This window comes from Hippopotamus amphibius, chromosome 1 (genome assembly GCF_030028045.1).
Source record: "Hippopotamus amphibius kiboko isolate mHipAmp2 chromosome 1, mHipAmp2.hap2, whole genome shotgun sequence".
NCBI lineage: Eukaryota > Metazoa > Chordata > Mammalia > Artiodactyla > Hippopotamidae > Hippopotamus > Hippopotamus amphibius.
In genome coordinates, this window is record NC_080186.1 from 148455597 (window position 1) to 148471885 (window position 16289).

General features: G+C 44.4%; 1 protein-coding gene across 2 annotated transcripts in view; it reads right to left on the reverse strand.

Moving 5' to 3' along the window:
* The window catches only part of GALNT10 (polypeptide N-acetylgalactosaminyltransferase 10), a 216194-nt gene that overhangs the window by 85142 nt on the left and 114763 nt on the right, over positions 1-16289 (reverse strand). For both annotated transcript variants that reach the window (XM_057730281.1, XM_057730289.1), the window contains one exon: positions 4551-4717. In XM_057730281.1, coding sequence (XP_057586264.1) covers positions 4551-4717 — 167 coding nt within the window. The remainder of the gene's footprint in view (positions 1-4550; positions 4718-16289) is intronic.

The following is a 16289-nucleotide window of genomic DNA, read 5'->3' on the forward strand; positions in this document are numbered from 1 at the left end:
TTTGGAAAACCAATACTGTCTGGAAATGGGGAGGGGAAGGAGAATAGAAAGAAAAATGAACAAAGACCCCTTCTGTTTTTCCTAATAAGGATCTCCTATCTGGGCAGTGCAGTCTGGAGGTAGGTCTGCCACCCTACACCCTCACTTCTCTCTCTCACTAGTGCAAAAACACCTCTATGTCCTCCTAATCCTTAAGCCAAGCCCCCATATTTGAAGAGCTTTTGGAGCCCCCTGGAAAACTCCGCAGCGCTCTATTTGCAAGCAGGGCCGGGATTATTCTGGAGTCAGTGCCTGCCTTCACTCTAGTCTCCAGTGCTGCCTGTGCAAAGCTCTGGATCTTATTTCAAGAATTCATCTGTTCCAATTTTGTCTCCTACCCGAGGTCTCGACCCTCAGCTGAATTACAATTAGTTGCCCTGAGGATCCTGGAAGAGGCTCATTTCAGGGGAAAATGCCTTCTGCCAGGCAGCGCCAATCGAGCCTGTAGTTAGCATCTATGAATTTCAACTCTGAGAACTGCCTCTGCTCACGTGGCCCAGAGAAATCTGTCTTTCACAATGGCCCATATTTGCCGTACTTTAGACAGGCCTCTCTATAATTCTGAAATTGTTTCTCCCAAATCTCATTTTTAAAACAATCACTGCTGAGTAAGTTTTCTTTCAAAGCTGCCTTGAGAATTTCTTCTTGAAACAAGAATGATTGCTTTCCTGAAGAACGCAGGTTGCAAAATCTGACAGCTAATGTGCAGGACTGAGGGGCATGAGATAAGAGTTCTCATGGAACAGTCAGGGGCCTCAGTTCTCATTCCCACCTGTGAAATGGGACACTGTCATTCTCTTTTCTGTCTTATTAGGGTTTGGGAATGGTACTGCATTGGATTAATATTTTTGCTCTCTGGAGAAACAGATGCACTTGGTGAATGTCATTCTTATAAAATTTATCTTTTCTATCTCAAGATAGTTACAGTCTTTTTTTTATTGGGAGGGCAGGATCATGTTAAAAATAACTGAGTGCAACATTGAGGATACTGGGATATTAGAGGTGCCAACCATTATAGTCCAGGATTGGTCATGTTTGATAATGAGCTCTTTTTAGCAAGAAGTTTGCTCTCTAGTACAGTGGATAGTGGTGTACTGAGAAGCATCCTGGGGGGTAGAAAGGAGTAATGCACTTCTGCAGATGTTTCACACAACAGCTGAGGCGAGGGGGACAGGCTGTAGTGGGAGCCCAGAGGGGGGACTCTTGCCCCTCCTCTGAAGCCAGCTGGCCATGTGCTCTTAGTTAAGGCTGTCCACTGCTCCAGGACGCAGGTTTCCCATCTGTACAACGAGCAGGCTGAGTCACATCTGTGATTTTTGCACATTTTTAAGCAGTGGCGCTCCTCTTAGTGAACAATTTTTCAGAAACCAAATATAGACCATGCCAGGAGAGGTATGTGAACCCCACCTGCACAGTGAGGTTTTCCACAGCCCTCACAATGCTCCCTGAGGCATCCCTGGGCCCCCTACTGCTCAGAGGCACATGTTCAAAGCCAGCAGCCTCAGACAACCTTGAAACTCTTTTCTAACCGAACAAGGAGAACTGCTGTTTCTAATCTGGGTGATGCCTGGTTCCCTCTCCCTCTGGAGGACTAATGCCTTGTGATGCTCAGAGATGGATCCTGCCAAGTGTTACGGGCCTGCCCTCGGGACAGCTGATGCTTCAGAAAACAGGTGACAGGGACCCGAGCCTGAAACACAAAGATGTGGGCTGGCGCCGGTCACCAGAGGAACGGCTGTGTCTTCCACAGCCGCATCTATCTCGCTGACTGAACACCACCCTGTTGCGAGCGATGGTTTTCCCTGCGTGTGGATACAGTTGTAGCTGCCATGTATTTCCTTTCTTCCCTGCCCCTCATTCATTCATTCACTAATTCACAAACATTCATTAACCACAAATGCTCTAATGAGGAAGGCTGATAACGAACAGGTCAGCAAACAGCCCTGTGACCCCACGTGGAGAAGGGAGCACAGCGGCAGTGGTGGGGGACCGACAAAAGTGAAGATGCAGTGAGAGGAGCCAGGCGTGGGAAGAGGATGTCCAGGCAGAGGGAACAGCACGGGAAGATGTTCCAGGATAGAGGGCCCTGCTGCGGCTGGTACACAAAGATGGGGAGCAAAGCGGGCAGGGCAACCCAACTGCTGAGGCCGTTGAGGACCTGAGGGCAGGCTCAGGTGCTCACCCCGAGGAGCGGGGGCTGTGTCTGCTGCAGCACAGTAAATGGACATCACTTAATCACTTGAGCAGTGTGCTCATTTATGTTCATTTTCACCACCTGGCTAAGAGCCTGTGCCCTGTGGGTGGCGGGTCCAAATGGGGGGAAGGATGAGGTTAGGAGATGAGCGGGGTAAAGGAAGAAAGGCAGGAAAGGCGGTGGTAGAGCATGAGTCCGGGGCTCTGAGTCCCTGGCTCTGGGTGTTCCGCTCACTGGCTGTGCGGGTCTGGGCAAATCACCTGACCCCAGCTCCCTGTCGGAGACCCGGAGACCCCAGGGCCTCCCTCAGAGGCTGTTGTCAAGAACAACTGAGATAATGTATGGGCCTGGCACACAGAAATGGTCCCCGTAATGGTGAATGGGTGGGGAGACAACTTAGGCAGAAGGTGGGACAACTGCACATTTGTTTAGTATTTTATAATTTGCAAAGCCCTTGCACCCACAGAAAGGGGGAGACCGTACCTCCATGTCTGTACAATTGTCCCTGGCGGCCCCTCCAACACACCAGCCATAAATAACGTTAGCAATAATCATGATAATACCAAGCGTAAATGTGTATTTCTAAGGTTCACTTTGTGCCACATACTGTCCTAACCACTTTACATGTATTAACCCACTGAACAGTCACAGCCACCTAAGAGGTAGATTCCGTTTTACAGATGAGGGAACTGACGCACAGAGAGGCTCAGTGACTGGGTCAAGGTCACCGAGCTAGTAAGTGACAGGGCCAGGATCAAAGATGCAACTATTGCTAAAAAATGGTGCTACAGAGACAAGGAGACACAGCCTCAGGTGACCTCAGAGACCTCGCTTCAGGGACACACAGAAATCTCATTTAAGGCGCTAGACACTATCATAACCATGGTGGAAGTGCTAAGGGACAGAGGAAACGAGCTCTGATCATTCACGTGTCAAACACGTATTAAGCACCTACTATGTGTCTACGGAGCTGGGGATGTGTGGTGAACAAGACCGATGGGGTGGTGCCAGCTCTCGGAATGTGGAGTCTAGTAGGGGAAACACATGACAAGTCAATGTTCACACGCACCATGCTCACATGCTATCCTTATTTGTATTTTAATTCTGATGTGATAACAGCAAAGAAGGAAAAGTAAAGGGTCCCGTGAGAACGAGTGTATGTCAAGAGTTAGGGGAGAATCAGAGGTGGCAGGAACTGGGCTCAAGATGTGTGTGTATGTACGCGTATATGTGCACATACACACCTCACCCCCACGCAACTGGGGTGTAGTACTAAAACGCGGCGACAAACAGCTCAGCTTTGATTATTCTGGAGTGTACTGAGGCCCCCTCTCTTCACTACTTACTAGTGCCTCTATAAGAAGGTGAGAAGAGGAAAGGGCTCCTCTTCATTTTGCTGCAAGTGGTGAAAGCTCTGATGCAAAGAATACGCTTGAGACCACTGGCTGGAGGGCAGATTCTTCTTGGATTTCATTTGTGGCTCTACCTCTGTGTCTCTTAAACCTATGGGTAAGACTCATAGTGAAGCGGGTCTGCAGTGTGGTCTAGTGGTTAAGATCATGTGCAAGGGGCCAGACAGACATGGCATCACCACTACATAGCTGTATGACTTAACCTCTCTGAGCCTCGGTCTTCACATCTGTAAAATGGTGTGGCAGATATCATAGGTGGGCTGTCCCAATACCTTTTCTAATCCACTTCTCCTTTTCCTATCTCTACTAAAGAGGCCAAAAATCAGAACACTCACATTCCCAGCCACCCTTGCAGAGATGGGTGCCCAAATGTCAGAGTTCTGGACAAAAGTCTCTGGGGAGACTTTCCCGAATAAGAAGGCAAAGTTGTCAAAGGAAGAGGCTTTGTTCTTTTGGCCTTTCCTCCTTCTTCCTGCCTGAAAGGTAGACTTCCTAGAGGTACAGCAGCCATTTTGTAACCATGAGGATGAGGAAGCAGGATGAGAGAAGAAGCCTGGTTCTCCAATAATAAACTTGAGCAGCTGTACCAATCCTGGATCTCACTGTGAAATGAATGAATAAATAAATAAACCCCTTCTTTGTTTGAGCTGTTACTTAAAGTTCTCTGTTATTTGCAACTTAATGCATTTCTACATTGATACAAAGAGGATAAAAGAGAACCTATTTCATGGGTTGTTGTGAGGGCTAAATGAGATAATGTGTGTTCAGTGCCAGGTTCACGGCCTCAAGCATCAGTACCCAGTGACCCATATGCTGGTGCTGCTGAAGAAGGGAAAACGTGCCACCCCTTTGGCAAGTCACTGAACAGCGCGTGGAGGGTGGGAGGCTGGGTGAAATGGGCCTACCTCGGTCACTGAAGTCGTCCACGAGCACAATCTCGGCGATGAGCTCTGGGGGCGAGCGGTTTAGCACGCTGTGGACGGTGCGGAGGAGGGAGGACCAGCCCTCATTGTGGAAGGGGATGATGATGCTGGTGTTGGGGAGCGTCTCCAGGTAGAGTTTCCCGTTGCAGCTAGAGGGAGACACAGGGAGAGGACAGGTTCAGCTCTCATGTTGCCAAGAGAGTTCAGGCACGTGGTCCAGCTACCTGCAATTCCTACTTCCTCTCCAGCCTTCAGGGAATGGGCGAAAGCTGGGAATACCACAGTCACTTCAGAACTGTCTTCTACTTGGCATCTTGAAGTCCTGCCTCCAATCCTGGCATATGGAGTGCACAGGGATGTACATATACACGACCCCCACCCCCACTCCCCGCAGCCTTGTACACGAGCGGTTACAGAATGACGACCCCCAGTGGTGCCGGAGCAGCACTGGGGTTTGATGCTTCATATGCACTAATTTGTTTACGCCTCAGCTGTCCATCCTCATGATTCCATGGAGAGCTCAGCCCTTCGGTAACACACCTGCCCCTCTCCCCAACCCTTGCACATTCCTCTCCATGGAGGAGAAGCCATGTACCCTTGAACCTGGAAGAATAAACTGGGCTTCACTGGCTTGGTCCCTCATCTCTCCCTCCCTGGGCTCTGTGGGCAGAGGGCACATGTTCTCCTTTGCTTTCCACCAGCCCCAAGGTAAGCTTGGGGGTGGAAGGCCCTGTTCCTGTGTGCCTTTAATATCATGGTAACACCCCAAAGAATCAACGTGGTTACCTGATATCAGCAAACATTTAGTTGGTGTTCACACTTTCCTGACGTTCTTGTGTCTTTTTACAGCTGGTTTGTTTAAATCAGGATCGAGATGAGGCCCACATTACTGCCTTTAGCTGATGCGTCTCCTAGGTGTCTTTTCCCCTTATCATTTATTTGTTTAAGAAACTGGGTCATTTGTTCTACAGTATTTCCCACAATCTGCATTTTGCTTCCTGCATTGATGTGGTGTCTCTCAACATGTTTCTGTCTGTCCCACTTTGCCTCCGACAAACTGGTAGTTAGATCTAGAGGCTTGACCTGATTCGATGAAATATTCTGGCAGCCTCTTCATGGGTGCTGGTGTGAGCATTCCTTGGGAAACACACAATGTCCAGTTGTCCTTCCTTTTGTGATGTTAGTGGCCATTGATGATTCACATTTCAATCCTTTATTTCATCAGGGGTTTGCAGAATGGTGATTTTCTAATTCTATCATTCTTTACTAGCTGGGATACTTCCATGGAGAAAAATGTTACCACATCAACTATTTGGCTACCATGAAATACAGGAAAGACAGGCTACGTTTTTGATTCTTAATATACAGGTTTTCAGAAGAACTTGGTTCCCTAGCATCCTCCAAAGATGGCCAACTATTTGTTTTCATTATGAACTCATAAATTTTACCATAATTAAGATGTTTCAGTTCAATGCAAGTATTAACTTCTTCTTGGTTCCCAAATAGGCCTACCTTTAGCCCAAGGCGGTCTTCTCAAGTTGGCTCCTAGTCCTTTGCACATGATCACAGAGTACTGATAGCTTCCTTGCTTTCTGACAAAAGATATCAAAAGATTCTCCAGGCTCAACTTGTATGTTTCCTGCTCTAACCTGGAACCAACCATTCTGCCTAGTTCTTTAATATTATCAATAGAACCATTTAGATCCTGCAATATGGGTGCTAAGTGCATTCATCACTACTGTGTTGGTTATGGCTTTTGTGCCTTTACGGTGGTCAGCACAAGAAATATATTTTAATAGATATGAGTTTATGCCAAAATTTCATATATATATGCAATTTCATAAATATATAAAATTACAGTTTTATTGAACTTTAATTTTATTTTGTATTTCCTTTTTCATTGAGACACAATTCACATACCATAAAATTCAACATAAAGTTCACCCTTTTAAAGTGTACAACTCAGCAGTTTTTAATGTATGTGCAAGGTGTACAACTATCACCACTATCTAATTCCAGAACATTTCCGTCACCTCCAAAAGAAACTTCATATCTATTAGCAGTCACTACCCATTATCCACTCCCCAAGTCCCTGGAAATCACTAATTCGTTTTCTGTTTCCATCATTTTCCTATCCTAGACATTTTATATAAATGGAATCATAACAGGTGGCCTGTATGTCTGGGTTCTTTCACTTAAGCATAATATTTTCAAGGTTCATCCATTTTGTAGCATGCATCAGTACCTTATTCTTTTTTCATGGCTGAATAATATTCCACTGTACAAATATAATACATTATTTATTTATTCATCAATGGATGGACATTTGGTTTGTTTCTACTTTTTGGCCATTATGAATAATGCTGCTGTGAACATTCATCTACAAGTTATGGGGGTAGACATATGTTTTCAATTCTCTTGGGTATATATCAAGGAGTAGAATTGCTGGGCCATAAGGTAACTCCACATTTAACTCTTTAAGGAACTGCCAAACTGTTTCCAAAGTGACAGCACCATTTTACATTCCCACCAACAGTGTTTGAGGGTTCCAATTTCTCCACATGCTCACCAACTCTTGTTATTGTCCATCTTTTTGATTATAGCCATTCTAGTGGGTGTGAAGTGGTATCTCATTACAGTTTGATTTGCATTTTCCTAATGATTAATGATGTTGGGTTTATTTTCATGTGATTATAGGCTATTTGTGTATCTTCCTTGGAGAAATGACTAGTAAATATGCATTTCAAAAAAAAAAAATATGCATTTCATTTTCATATTGTTCCTTGTTAGTGTACAGAAATATAACAGATATTTTATACTGAACCTATATCTTGCAGCCTTGCTGAACTAATTTATTAGTTCTATTAATATTTATTTATTTATTTTTGGTGTGGATTCCTTAGGATTTTCTATAGACAAGACAGTGTCATCTGCAAATAGAGATAGTTGTACTTCTTTCTTTCCAATCTAGATGCCTTTTCTTTTTTTTGTTTAATTGTCTAGAAACTCCAGTACAATGTTAAATAGAAGTAGCAAGAGCAGACATCCTTGTTTTGTTCCTAGTCTTAGAAGGGAAAGCTTTCACTCTTTCACCATTAAATATACTGTTCTTTTTTCATATATATTTATTTACTTATTTTTGGCTCTGTTGGGTCTCAGTTACAGCACATGGCATCTTCCTTGTGGCATGTGGTGCACAGGCTCAGTAGTTGCAGCTGGCACTAGTTGCTCTGCGGCATATGTGATCTTAGTTCCCCAACCAGGGATCGTATCCACGTCCTCTGCACTGGAAGGCGGATTCCCAACCACTGGACCAACAGGGAAGTCCCCCCGCCCCTATAAAAAAATTATTTATTTATTTAAATATTTAAATATAATGTTAATGTGTGTTTTGCATCAATGCTCTTTATCAGGTTGAGGTAGTTCCCATCTATTCTCAGTTTGTTGCATGTTTTTATCATGAAAAAGGGCTGGATCTCATCAAATGCTTTTCCTGCATCTACTGATATAATCATATGGGTTTTGTTCTTTATTCTATTAATATAAAGTATCACATTGATTGATTATCATATATTGAACCAACCTTGCATTCCTGGGATAAATCCTATTTGGTCATGGTGTATAATCCTCCTTATATGTTGCCGAACTTGGTTTGCTAGTATTTTTGCATCTATATTCATAAGGGATATTGGTCTGTAGTTTTCTTGTTATGTTTCGTCTGTTTTATATATTTTAACTCTTTTGCTAAAAATTTAGGTTCTTAACATTAACAGTTGCTTTTTTTCCCCTATAATACATAATAGTTTCAGAAAAACAATACTAATATCATTGCTAACAATATGATTATAGAAAATATAAGATTCCTTTTGCCCTTCATTTCTTTTCATCTTTGGGGTATATTTCAACAGAGATATTAGGGATTTTCCCAGGGCCCAGAAAAGGGGAGCTGAGGATCAGGCAGACCCAGATGGAATGACAAAACTGTCCACCCTGTGTCTCTAGCTAGAAGCCAAGTGCAGTAGACAGAGTAGCAGCCCCCAAAGATGTCCAATCCTCAATCCCTGGAAGCTGTGAACATGTTACTATCTTACATGGCAAAAGGGACTGGACTTTGTAGATGTGATTAAGGCTAAGAAGCTTGAAATTAGTTTGAGGAGCCTCGATTACTCAGGTGGGTCCAAAGTAATCGCATAGGTCCTTAAGAGCAGAGAAGTTTTCTGGCTGGGTCAGAGAGATGAGAAGGAAGGGGTAAAGATCTGAGGTATGAGAGGGATTCAGCTCACCATTGCTGGCTTTGAAGACACAAGAATGGGGTCATGAGCCAGGAAGGTGGGTGGCCTTTAGAAGCTGAAAAGGGTCCTCAGCTGACAGTATGCAAGGAAACAGGAGTCTCACTCCTCATAACTGAATCCTGCTAACAACCCAGATAAGCAAGATTCCCCTAGAGCCCCCAGAAAGGAATGCAGCCTGGCCAGTACCTTGATTTTAGCCCAATGAAACCCATGTTGGACTTCCAACTTACAGAACTGTAAGAATAAATTTATGGTAACTTGTTATGACAGCTACAGAAAACTCATACACAGGAGTCTTCTTTGATGCCCTTTGCCCAGTATGTAAATACAATCTGCAAACATTTAAAAGCAGAAGATTTCCTATGAAAACATTCATGAGTGTCACAGAGCTACAATGAGCTGAAGCTGAGAGCAGATGCCGCTCTCTGTAGGGTAGGTGCTCCCTGGTACCCTCAGCTCTCACTGCTTCCCTCAATCTTTTTTTTTTTTTTTTTAGAACTTTTATTGAGATACAGTTAACAGACAATAAACAGCATATATTTAAAGTGTACAATTTGGTATCCCAATCTCCCAATTCATTCCCCCCCAACCCTCCCCGCTTTCCCCAGTTGGTGTCCATATGTTTGTTCTCTACATCTGTGTCTCTATTTCTGCCTTGCAAACCGGTTGATTTGTACCATTTTTCTATAGTCCACATATATGTATTAATATACGATATTTGTTTTTCTTTTTCTGACTCACTTCACCCTGTATGACAGTCTCTAGGTCCATCCATGTCTCTACAAATGTCCCAGTTTGTCTACTAACTTTGGGTTTTGTTTTTTCTTCTTTCTCTAATTTCTTTAGGTATAAGATTAGATTGTTTATTTGGGATTTTTCTTGTTTCTTGAGGTAGGATTGTATTGCTATAAACTTCCCTCTTAGAACTGCCTTTGCTGCATCCCATAGGTTTTGGATCATTGTGTTTTCATTGTCATTTGTCTCTAGGTATTTTTGATTTCCTCTTTGATTTCTTCAGTGATCTATTGGTTATTTAGTAGCGTATTGTTTAGCCTCCATGTGTTTGTATTTTTTACAGTTTTTTTCCAGTAATTGATTTCGAATCTCATAGCGTTGTGGTCAGAAAAGATGCTTGATACGATTTCAATTTCCTTGAATTTACCAACGCTTGATTTATGACCCAAAATGTGATCTATCCTGGAGAATGTTCCATGTGCACTGGAGAAGAATGTGTAATCTGCTGTTTTTGGCTGTAATGTCCTATAGATATCTATTAAATCAAGCTGATTTATTGTGTCATTTAAAGCTTGTGTTTCCTTATTATTTTTCTGTCTGGATGCTCTGTCCATTGGTGTAAGTGGGGTGTTAAAGTCCCCCACTATGATTGTGTTACTGTCAGTTTCCTCTTTCATAGTTGTTAGCATTTGCCTTACGTATTGAGGTGCTCCTATATTGGGTGCATACATATTTATAATTGTTATCTCTTCTTCTTGGATTGATCCCTCGATCTTTATGTAATGTCCTTTCTTGTCTCTTGTAACATTTTTTATTTTAAAGTCTATTTGATCTGATATGAGTATCACTACTCCGGCTTTCTTTTGATTTCCATTTGCATGGAATATCTTTTTCCATCCCCTCACTTTCAGTCTGTATGTGTCCCTAGGTCTGAAGTGGGTCTCTTGTAGACAGCATATATATGGGTCTTGTTTTTGTATCCATTCAGCCAGTCTGTGTCTTTTGGTTGGGGCATCTAGTCCATTTACATTCAAGGTAGTTATTAATATGTATGTTCCTATTACCATTTTCTTAATTATTTTGTTTTTGTTTTTGTAGGCCCTTTTCTTCTCTTATGTTTCCCGCTTAGAGAAGTTCCTTTAGCATTTGTTGTAAGGCTGGTTTGGTGGTGCTGAATTCTCTTAGCTGTTGCTTGTCTGTAAAGCTTTTGATTTCTCCATCGAATGTGAATGAGATCCTTGCTGGGTAGAGGATTCTTGGTTGTAGGTTCTTCCCTGTCATCACTTGAAATATATCATGCCACTCCCTTCTGGCTTGAAGAGTTTCTGCTGAGAAATCAGCTGTTAACCTTATTGGTGTTCCCTTGTATGTTATTTGTCGTTTATCCCTTGTTGCTTTTAATAACTTTTCTCTGTCTTTAATTTTTGTCAATTTGACTACTCTATGTCTTGGCGTGTTTCTCCTTGGGTTTATCCTGCCTGGGACTCTCTGCACTTCCTGGACTTGGGTAGCTGTTTCCTTTCCCATGTTAGGGAAGTTTTCAACTATAATCTCTTCCAGCATTTTCTCAGGTCCTTTCTCTCTCTCTTTACCTTCTGGGACCCCTATAATACGAATGTTGGTGCGTTTAACATTGTCCCAGAGGTCTCTTAGGCTGTCTTCGTTCTTTTCATTCTTTTGTCTTTCTTCTTTTCCGCATCAGTGATTATCACCATTCTGTCTTCCAGGTCACTTATTTGCCCTTCTGCCTCAGTTAATCTGCTATTGGTTCCTTCTAGTGTATTTTTCATTTCAGTTATTGTGTTGCATATCTCTGTTTGTTTGTTCTTTAATTCTTCTAGGTCTTTGGCAAACTTTTTGATCTTTACATCCAGTCTTTTTTCAAAGTCCTAGATCATCTTCACCATCATTATTCTCAATTCTTTTTCTGGAAGGCTGCCTAACTCCTCTTCATCTAGTTGTTTTTCTGGGGTTTTATCCTGTCCCTTCATCTGGTACAAAGTCCTCTGCTTTTTCATTTTCTCTATTTTTCTGTGGCTGTGGTTTTCAGCTCCACAAGATGAAATACTAATGATACTGCTTGATACTGCTGTCTGCCCTCTTGTGGAGGAAGCTATCTAGGATGCTCATGGGTGCTTCCTAATGGGAGGGACTGATGGTGGGTAGGGCTGGGTGGGTGGAACTCATTAAGACTTTAACCTGCTTGTCTGCCAATGGGTGGGGCTGTGTTCCCACCCTGTTGGTCGTCTGGCCTGAGGCCACCTAGCACTGGAGCCCACAGGCTCTTTGGTGGGGCTAATGGCAGACTCTGGGAGGGCTCACACCAATGAGCACTTCTCAGAACCCCTGCCGCCAGCGCCCCTGTCTCCTCGGTGAGCCACAGCTGCCGCCCACCTCTGCAGGCAACCCTCCAACACCAGCAGGTAGGTCTGGTTCAGTCTCCTATGGGTCCTGGTGAGCACACTTTTTTGTGTGCCCTCCAAGAGTGGAGTCTCTGTTTCCCCTAGTCCTGTGGAGGTCCTGCAGTCAAATCCCACTGGCTTTCAAAGTCTGATTCCCTGGGGCTTCCTCCTCCCGTTCGTTGCTGGACTCCCAGGTTGGGAAGCCTGATGTGGGGCTCAGAACCCTCACTTCAGTGGGTGGACTTCTGCAGTATAACTGTTCTCCAGTTTGTGAGTCACCCCCCCAGCATTTATGGGATTTGATTTTAACACGATTGTGCCCCTCCTACTGTCTCACTGCAGCTTCTCCTTTGTCTCTGGATGTAGGGTGTCTTTTTTGGTGAGTTCCAGTGTCTTTCTGTCAATGATTGTTCAGCAGTTAGTTGTAGTTCTGGTGCTCTTGCAAGAGGGAGTGAGTGCACGTCCTCCTACTCTGCCATCTTGATCCTATCTCCTCCCCTCAATCTTATTCCAGGGCTGCTTCACACCCTTACACTACCTGCCAAGCCCCTGGAGACATGTGAAGTCGGGAGTCCAGAAATAAAAGGGTTCATGTGAGTGGGCTCCACAAAACTAGTAAGAAGTTTTGGGGGGAATATTTGTGCCATCTGGGGCAATGAACAACAAAATCTCTCCTTTTTTATACCACTGCAACCCACTGTTCAACTGCCCAAATGGGCCAAGATGTCTTTGCAACTTACTTTGACACATACCAGAAAGTAAAAGTGGTCGGTGGGTGGAGAGAGGGATGGATGTATACGTGATAAAATCATTAGAGGAATGTTAATTGCAGAATCTCAATGAGTATTCTGTGTACAATTCTTTCAAATTTTCTGTATGTTTGATAATTTTCAGAAAGAAATGTTAGGAGGAAAAACAGGTCAGAGTCCACGGTCTTCTTAACTTTTAAATTCTACCTCTGCTAGAGGCACCAAGGGAAGCTGGGGGTCGGGATGGGGCAGGAAGGAACCCATGATGTCTGGCTGTGAGCCCAGTTCCAGCTGCATGGACAGGGTGCCCCTAATTCTGGCAGTCCAGCTTTGATGGACTTCAGTCTCTCTCTTTCGCCTTGGAACCTCTGGACTTCTTTCATGTCCTCTCTTGCTCCTCCATCTGGCTGGACTGCTTTTATCCAGGCTCCATTCAGCCCTCCTTCACCCCTTCCCCCACCTCTCTAACCCCTTTGATCATTTCAGCTAGCCTTCTCAGGGAGCCTTCTCCAACTTCATTATGTCAGCCTTCACAGATAAATGAAAGCACCTCTTCTTAAAAAAATCCCTTTCCCTTAATTTGGCTGAGTCCTCTGTGGCCAAGAAAGACAGGTGCTATCTAGTTTTCTACAAAAGTTCTTGCCTTCCATCCAATTTCACAGGAGGCGCACTCGACTGAAACAGGGTTGGAGTGGGGGTTAGCTGTAATAAATTACCTGGAGTCCATGGGGTGCAATACAATAGAGCTATTACCCAGTGGAGAGCCCTGGCTCTCTTGAACCCCAGAGTTGGGCCCTACACCTGCCGGTAGATACACAAACACCATCACATACTAAGGCAAGTAGACAATGCCACAAAAAACTACATTCACTTCTACGTTAACCCAATCCTGGAATTACAGATTATTCAGAATGTAACTAAAAGGCTCAGCCTTGACCATGTGCTTTTGGTGGGGCAAGGAGGGTCTACTCTTTTTTCTCCCTCCTGCATCCATCCACTCATTTATTTACTAAATAAACACAAAATGACACTTCGACTTTTGCCATGGGCACTAGCCATTAGTTTGGTCGCAGCTTAATAGAGTCTCTTTGTTTAAATAAAAAATCGTGTGCCATGCTGAAACAAATCTCTCTGGTATCCGGCAGGAAACTTGGTTCCACAGACTTGCCTACAGGCCACCTCCCTATTGGGAGCCCATGTGAAAAGCCCCATTTCTCCTCCTCTTATTAAGCCTCAGACTGTAGCAGACAGAGGAGGCCTGGGAATGGCAGGGGGGAAGAGAGAAGGCCACCACCTGCCCCAGTGACACCCCCATCTTAGCTGTCCCCTTTGAGACCTGTCTGCGTGCTGTGTCTTAAGAGCTCAACACTGGATGGTGCAGTATGCTCAGTCCTTGTATGTGTGATAAACACGAAGGATCCCTTTGCCCGATGCCTTCAGAGAGCGGTCTCCAGGAAGGGGAAACTAGAACACTGCTCCCAATGCAAAGAGGCTGGGTTTGGTTATGACCAGACAATAATAACCTCTACCTTCCCCTGGTTCATCGTGCCTGACAATTTATAGAGCACTCCCCTTTCTCTCTTCTCTAAACTGTACCAACCCTGGGAGAGAGGCAAACCAGGGAGTGCTAACCCCATTCTGCAAATGAGGAAAATGGAGCCCCTAGTGAAAAATGACTTGGGTCCAAGACTCAAGTCTAGAGAGTATTTATTTAAAAGAATGCTTACAATACTTTTCTTGATGACAAAAATGGTAATTGCTCAGTATGAAAATCTGGAAAACACAGAAAGGCTAGACGAAACCACTAATGATGGCAACATCCTGACACCTGAGGGCTGACCTCCATGAAACATTTAGGGTATGTCTTCCTCCGAGCTCTTCTCTGAACACATATTTATTTCTAACACACAGCAAAGGGCACACCAACTTGATGGCCTCTCAGTCCCTGGGAGCTCCCAGATATAGCATGGCCTCCTGAGATGCTTGGAAGAGGCCCTCCAGAGGCAGGAGCAGGCACAGCGATGCTCTCACAGAGGGTCAAAGTGGGGACACTGTGACACTTCCAACACACATCTATATTGATGCCCTCATGGATCAGTATTTCTGGTCTCAGAAGACAACCCATAAGGAAGAGGTACCTGTGCATTTCCAGCCTTACGACTGTGAGCTGAGTGCAAAACATCCCACCGCTTGCCCAAGCACTTCCTTTGTCTTCAGCTTCATAGTCTGATGAGGTCCCAACCCCAACAGGACAAAGTTTAGTTAGATGTGCACAGTGTGAGGACAAAGAGGCACAGTCGGGGGTGTTCCTCAACACACTTTGAAATGGTGAAAAGAGTAGAAACAAAGTGAATGTTCATCGATGGGGAAAGATTAAATAAACGATGAAAAATTCAAACTACAGAGTACTGAGAAGCAATTAAAAAAATAAGGTGGAAGATGACAGCGATGACAGAATAGATCCGTTAAGGATTTCCATTACGTCAGGCAAGGTTCTAAGCACTTTATAGGCATTAATTGTCACAATGCTCTTACGAGGTAGAGACATCATTCCTCCTATTACATCAAGGAGGAAACAAGGCAGAGAGGTCAAGTAACTTGCCTAAGGTCAAACAGCTGGTAAGGGCTGGAGCCTGGCTTTAAACCCATCTGCCCTGTATAAATATTTTTATGGGGATAATGTACTATTAATTGTACAAGCAAAAAGAAGAACGGATAAATAGAAAACAAAAATTGAGGGAACTAAGTAGGAGTCTGAAGTCCCGGCTTCTGGTTTCGCCTCTGCCATGCAACATTCCAAGTCCCTTCTCCTCACCGGACCCCGGGTATCCCTTATGTTGATGAGGGAGCTGGACAATGGGTAAGTCTGGTTTGCCTGCTCTGTATTCCTTCTTCTTTTGGTAAGAGCATCCTGATTCTCCCTGGGGACTCTCCCAGCCCTCAATTCCACAGGGTTTGGCGGTGGTCCCCGCCTTGCCTTGAGGGTGGGCAAGAGAGCCTGGCTCAGCCAATCAGAGCATCACAGCCCCCCAGCCCCCATGGCTGGTTCAGGGATGGGCACCTGTAAATCAGAGTAAAGCTTGGCAGACACAGCTGGGAGAGAGGGGAGCTCCTTTCTGCTGAAAATGAACATGGGAGGACAGAAGTCTGGTCTGCCTGGGGCCACCATATGGACTGCTCCCTATCTGAGAATGAAGTTAGCAGAACAGAAAACAGAGCCAAGAGTTAGGGAGGGAGGTTCCTGCTGGCATCATTTAGGGACCTGGATCCAGCTATGGTGGAAGCCAAGGTCTACTCCTGACCTTTTCAGTTATGTGAGTCAATACACTGTCTACGCTTCAGTCAGTTTGAGTTGGGTTTCTGTCACTTGTAACTATAAGAATCTTGCTGATATAACTGGTTAATCTCTAAGGCCCATCAGTCACATGAGTCTGTTTTGGACCTAAGGATGGCTTTAGAAGGACAGAGGCAGAAACTGTTCCGCAGGTGTTCCCTCTGACCTGAAGGGGGCAGCCTCTCTCCTGCTGCAGGAAGAGAACTTCA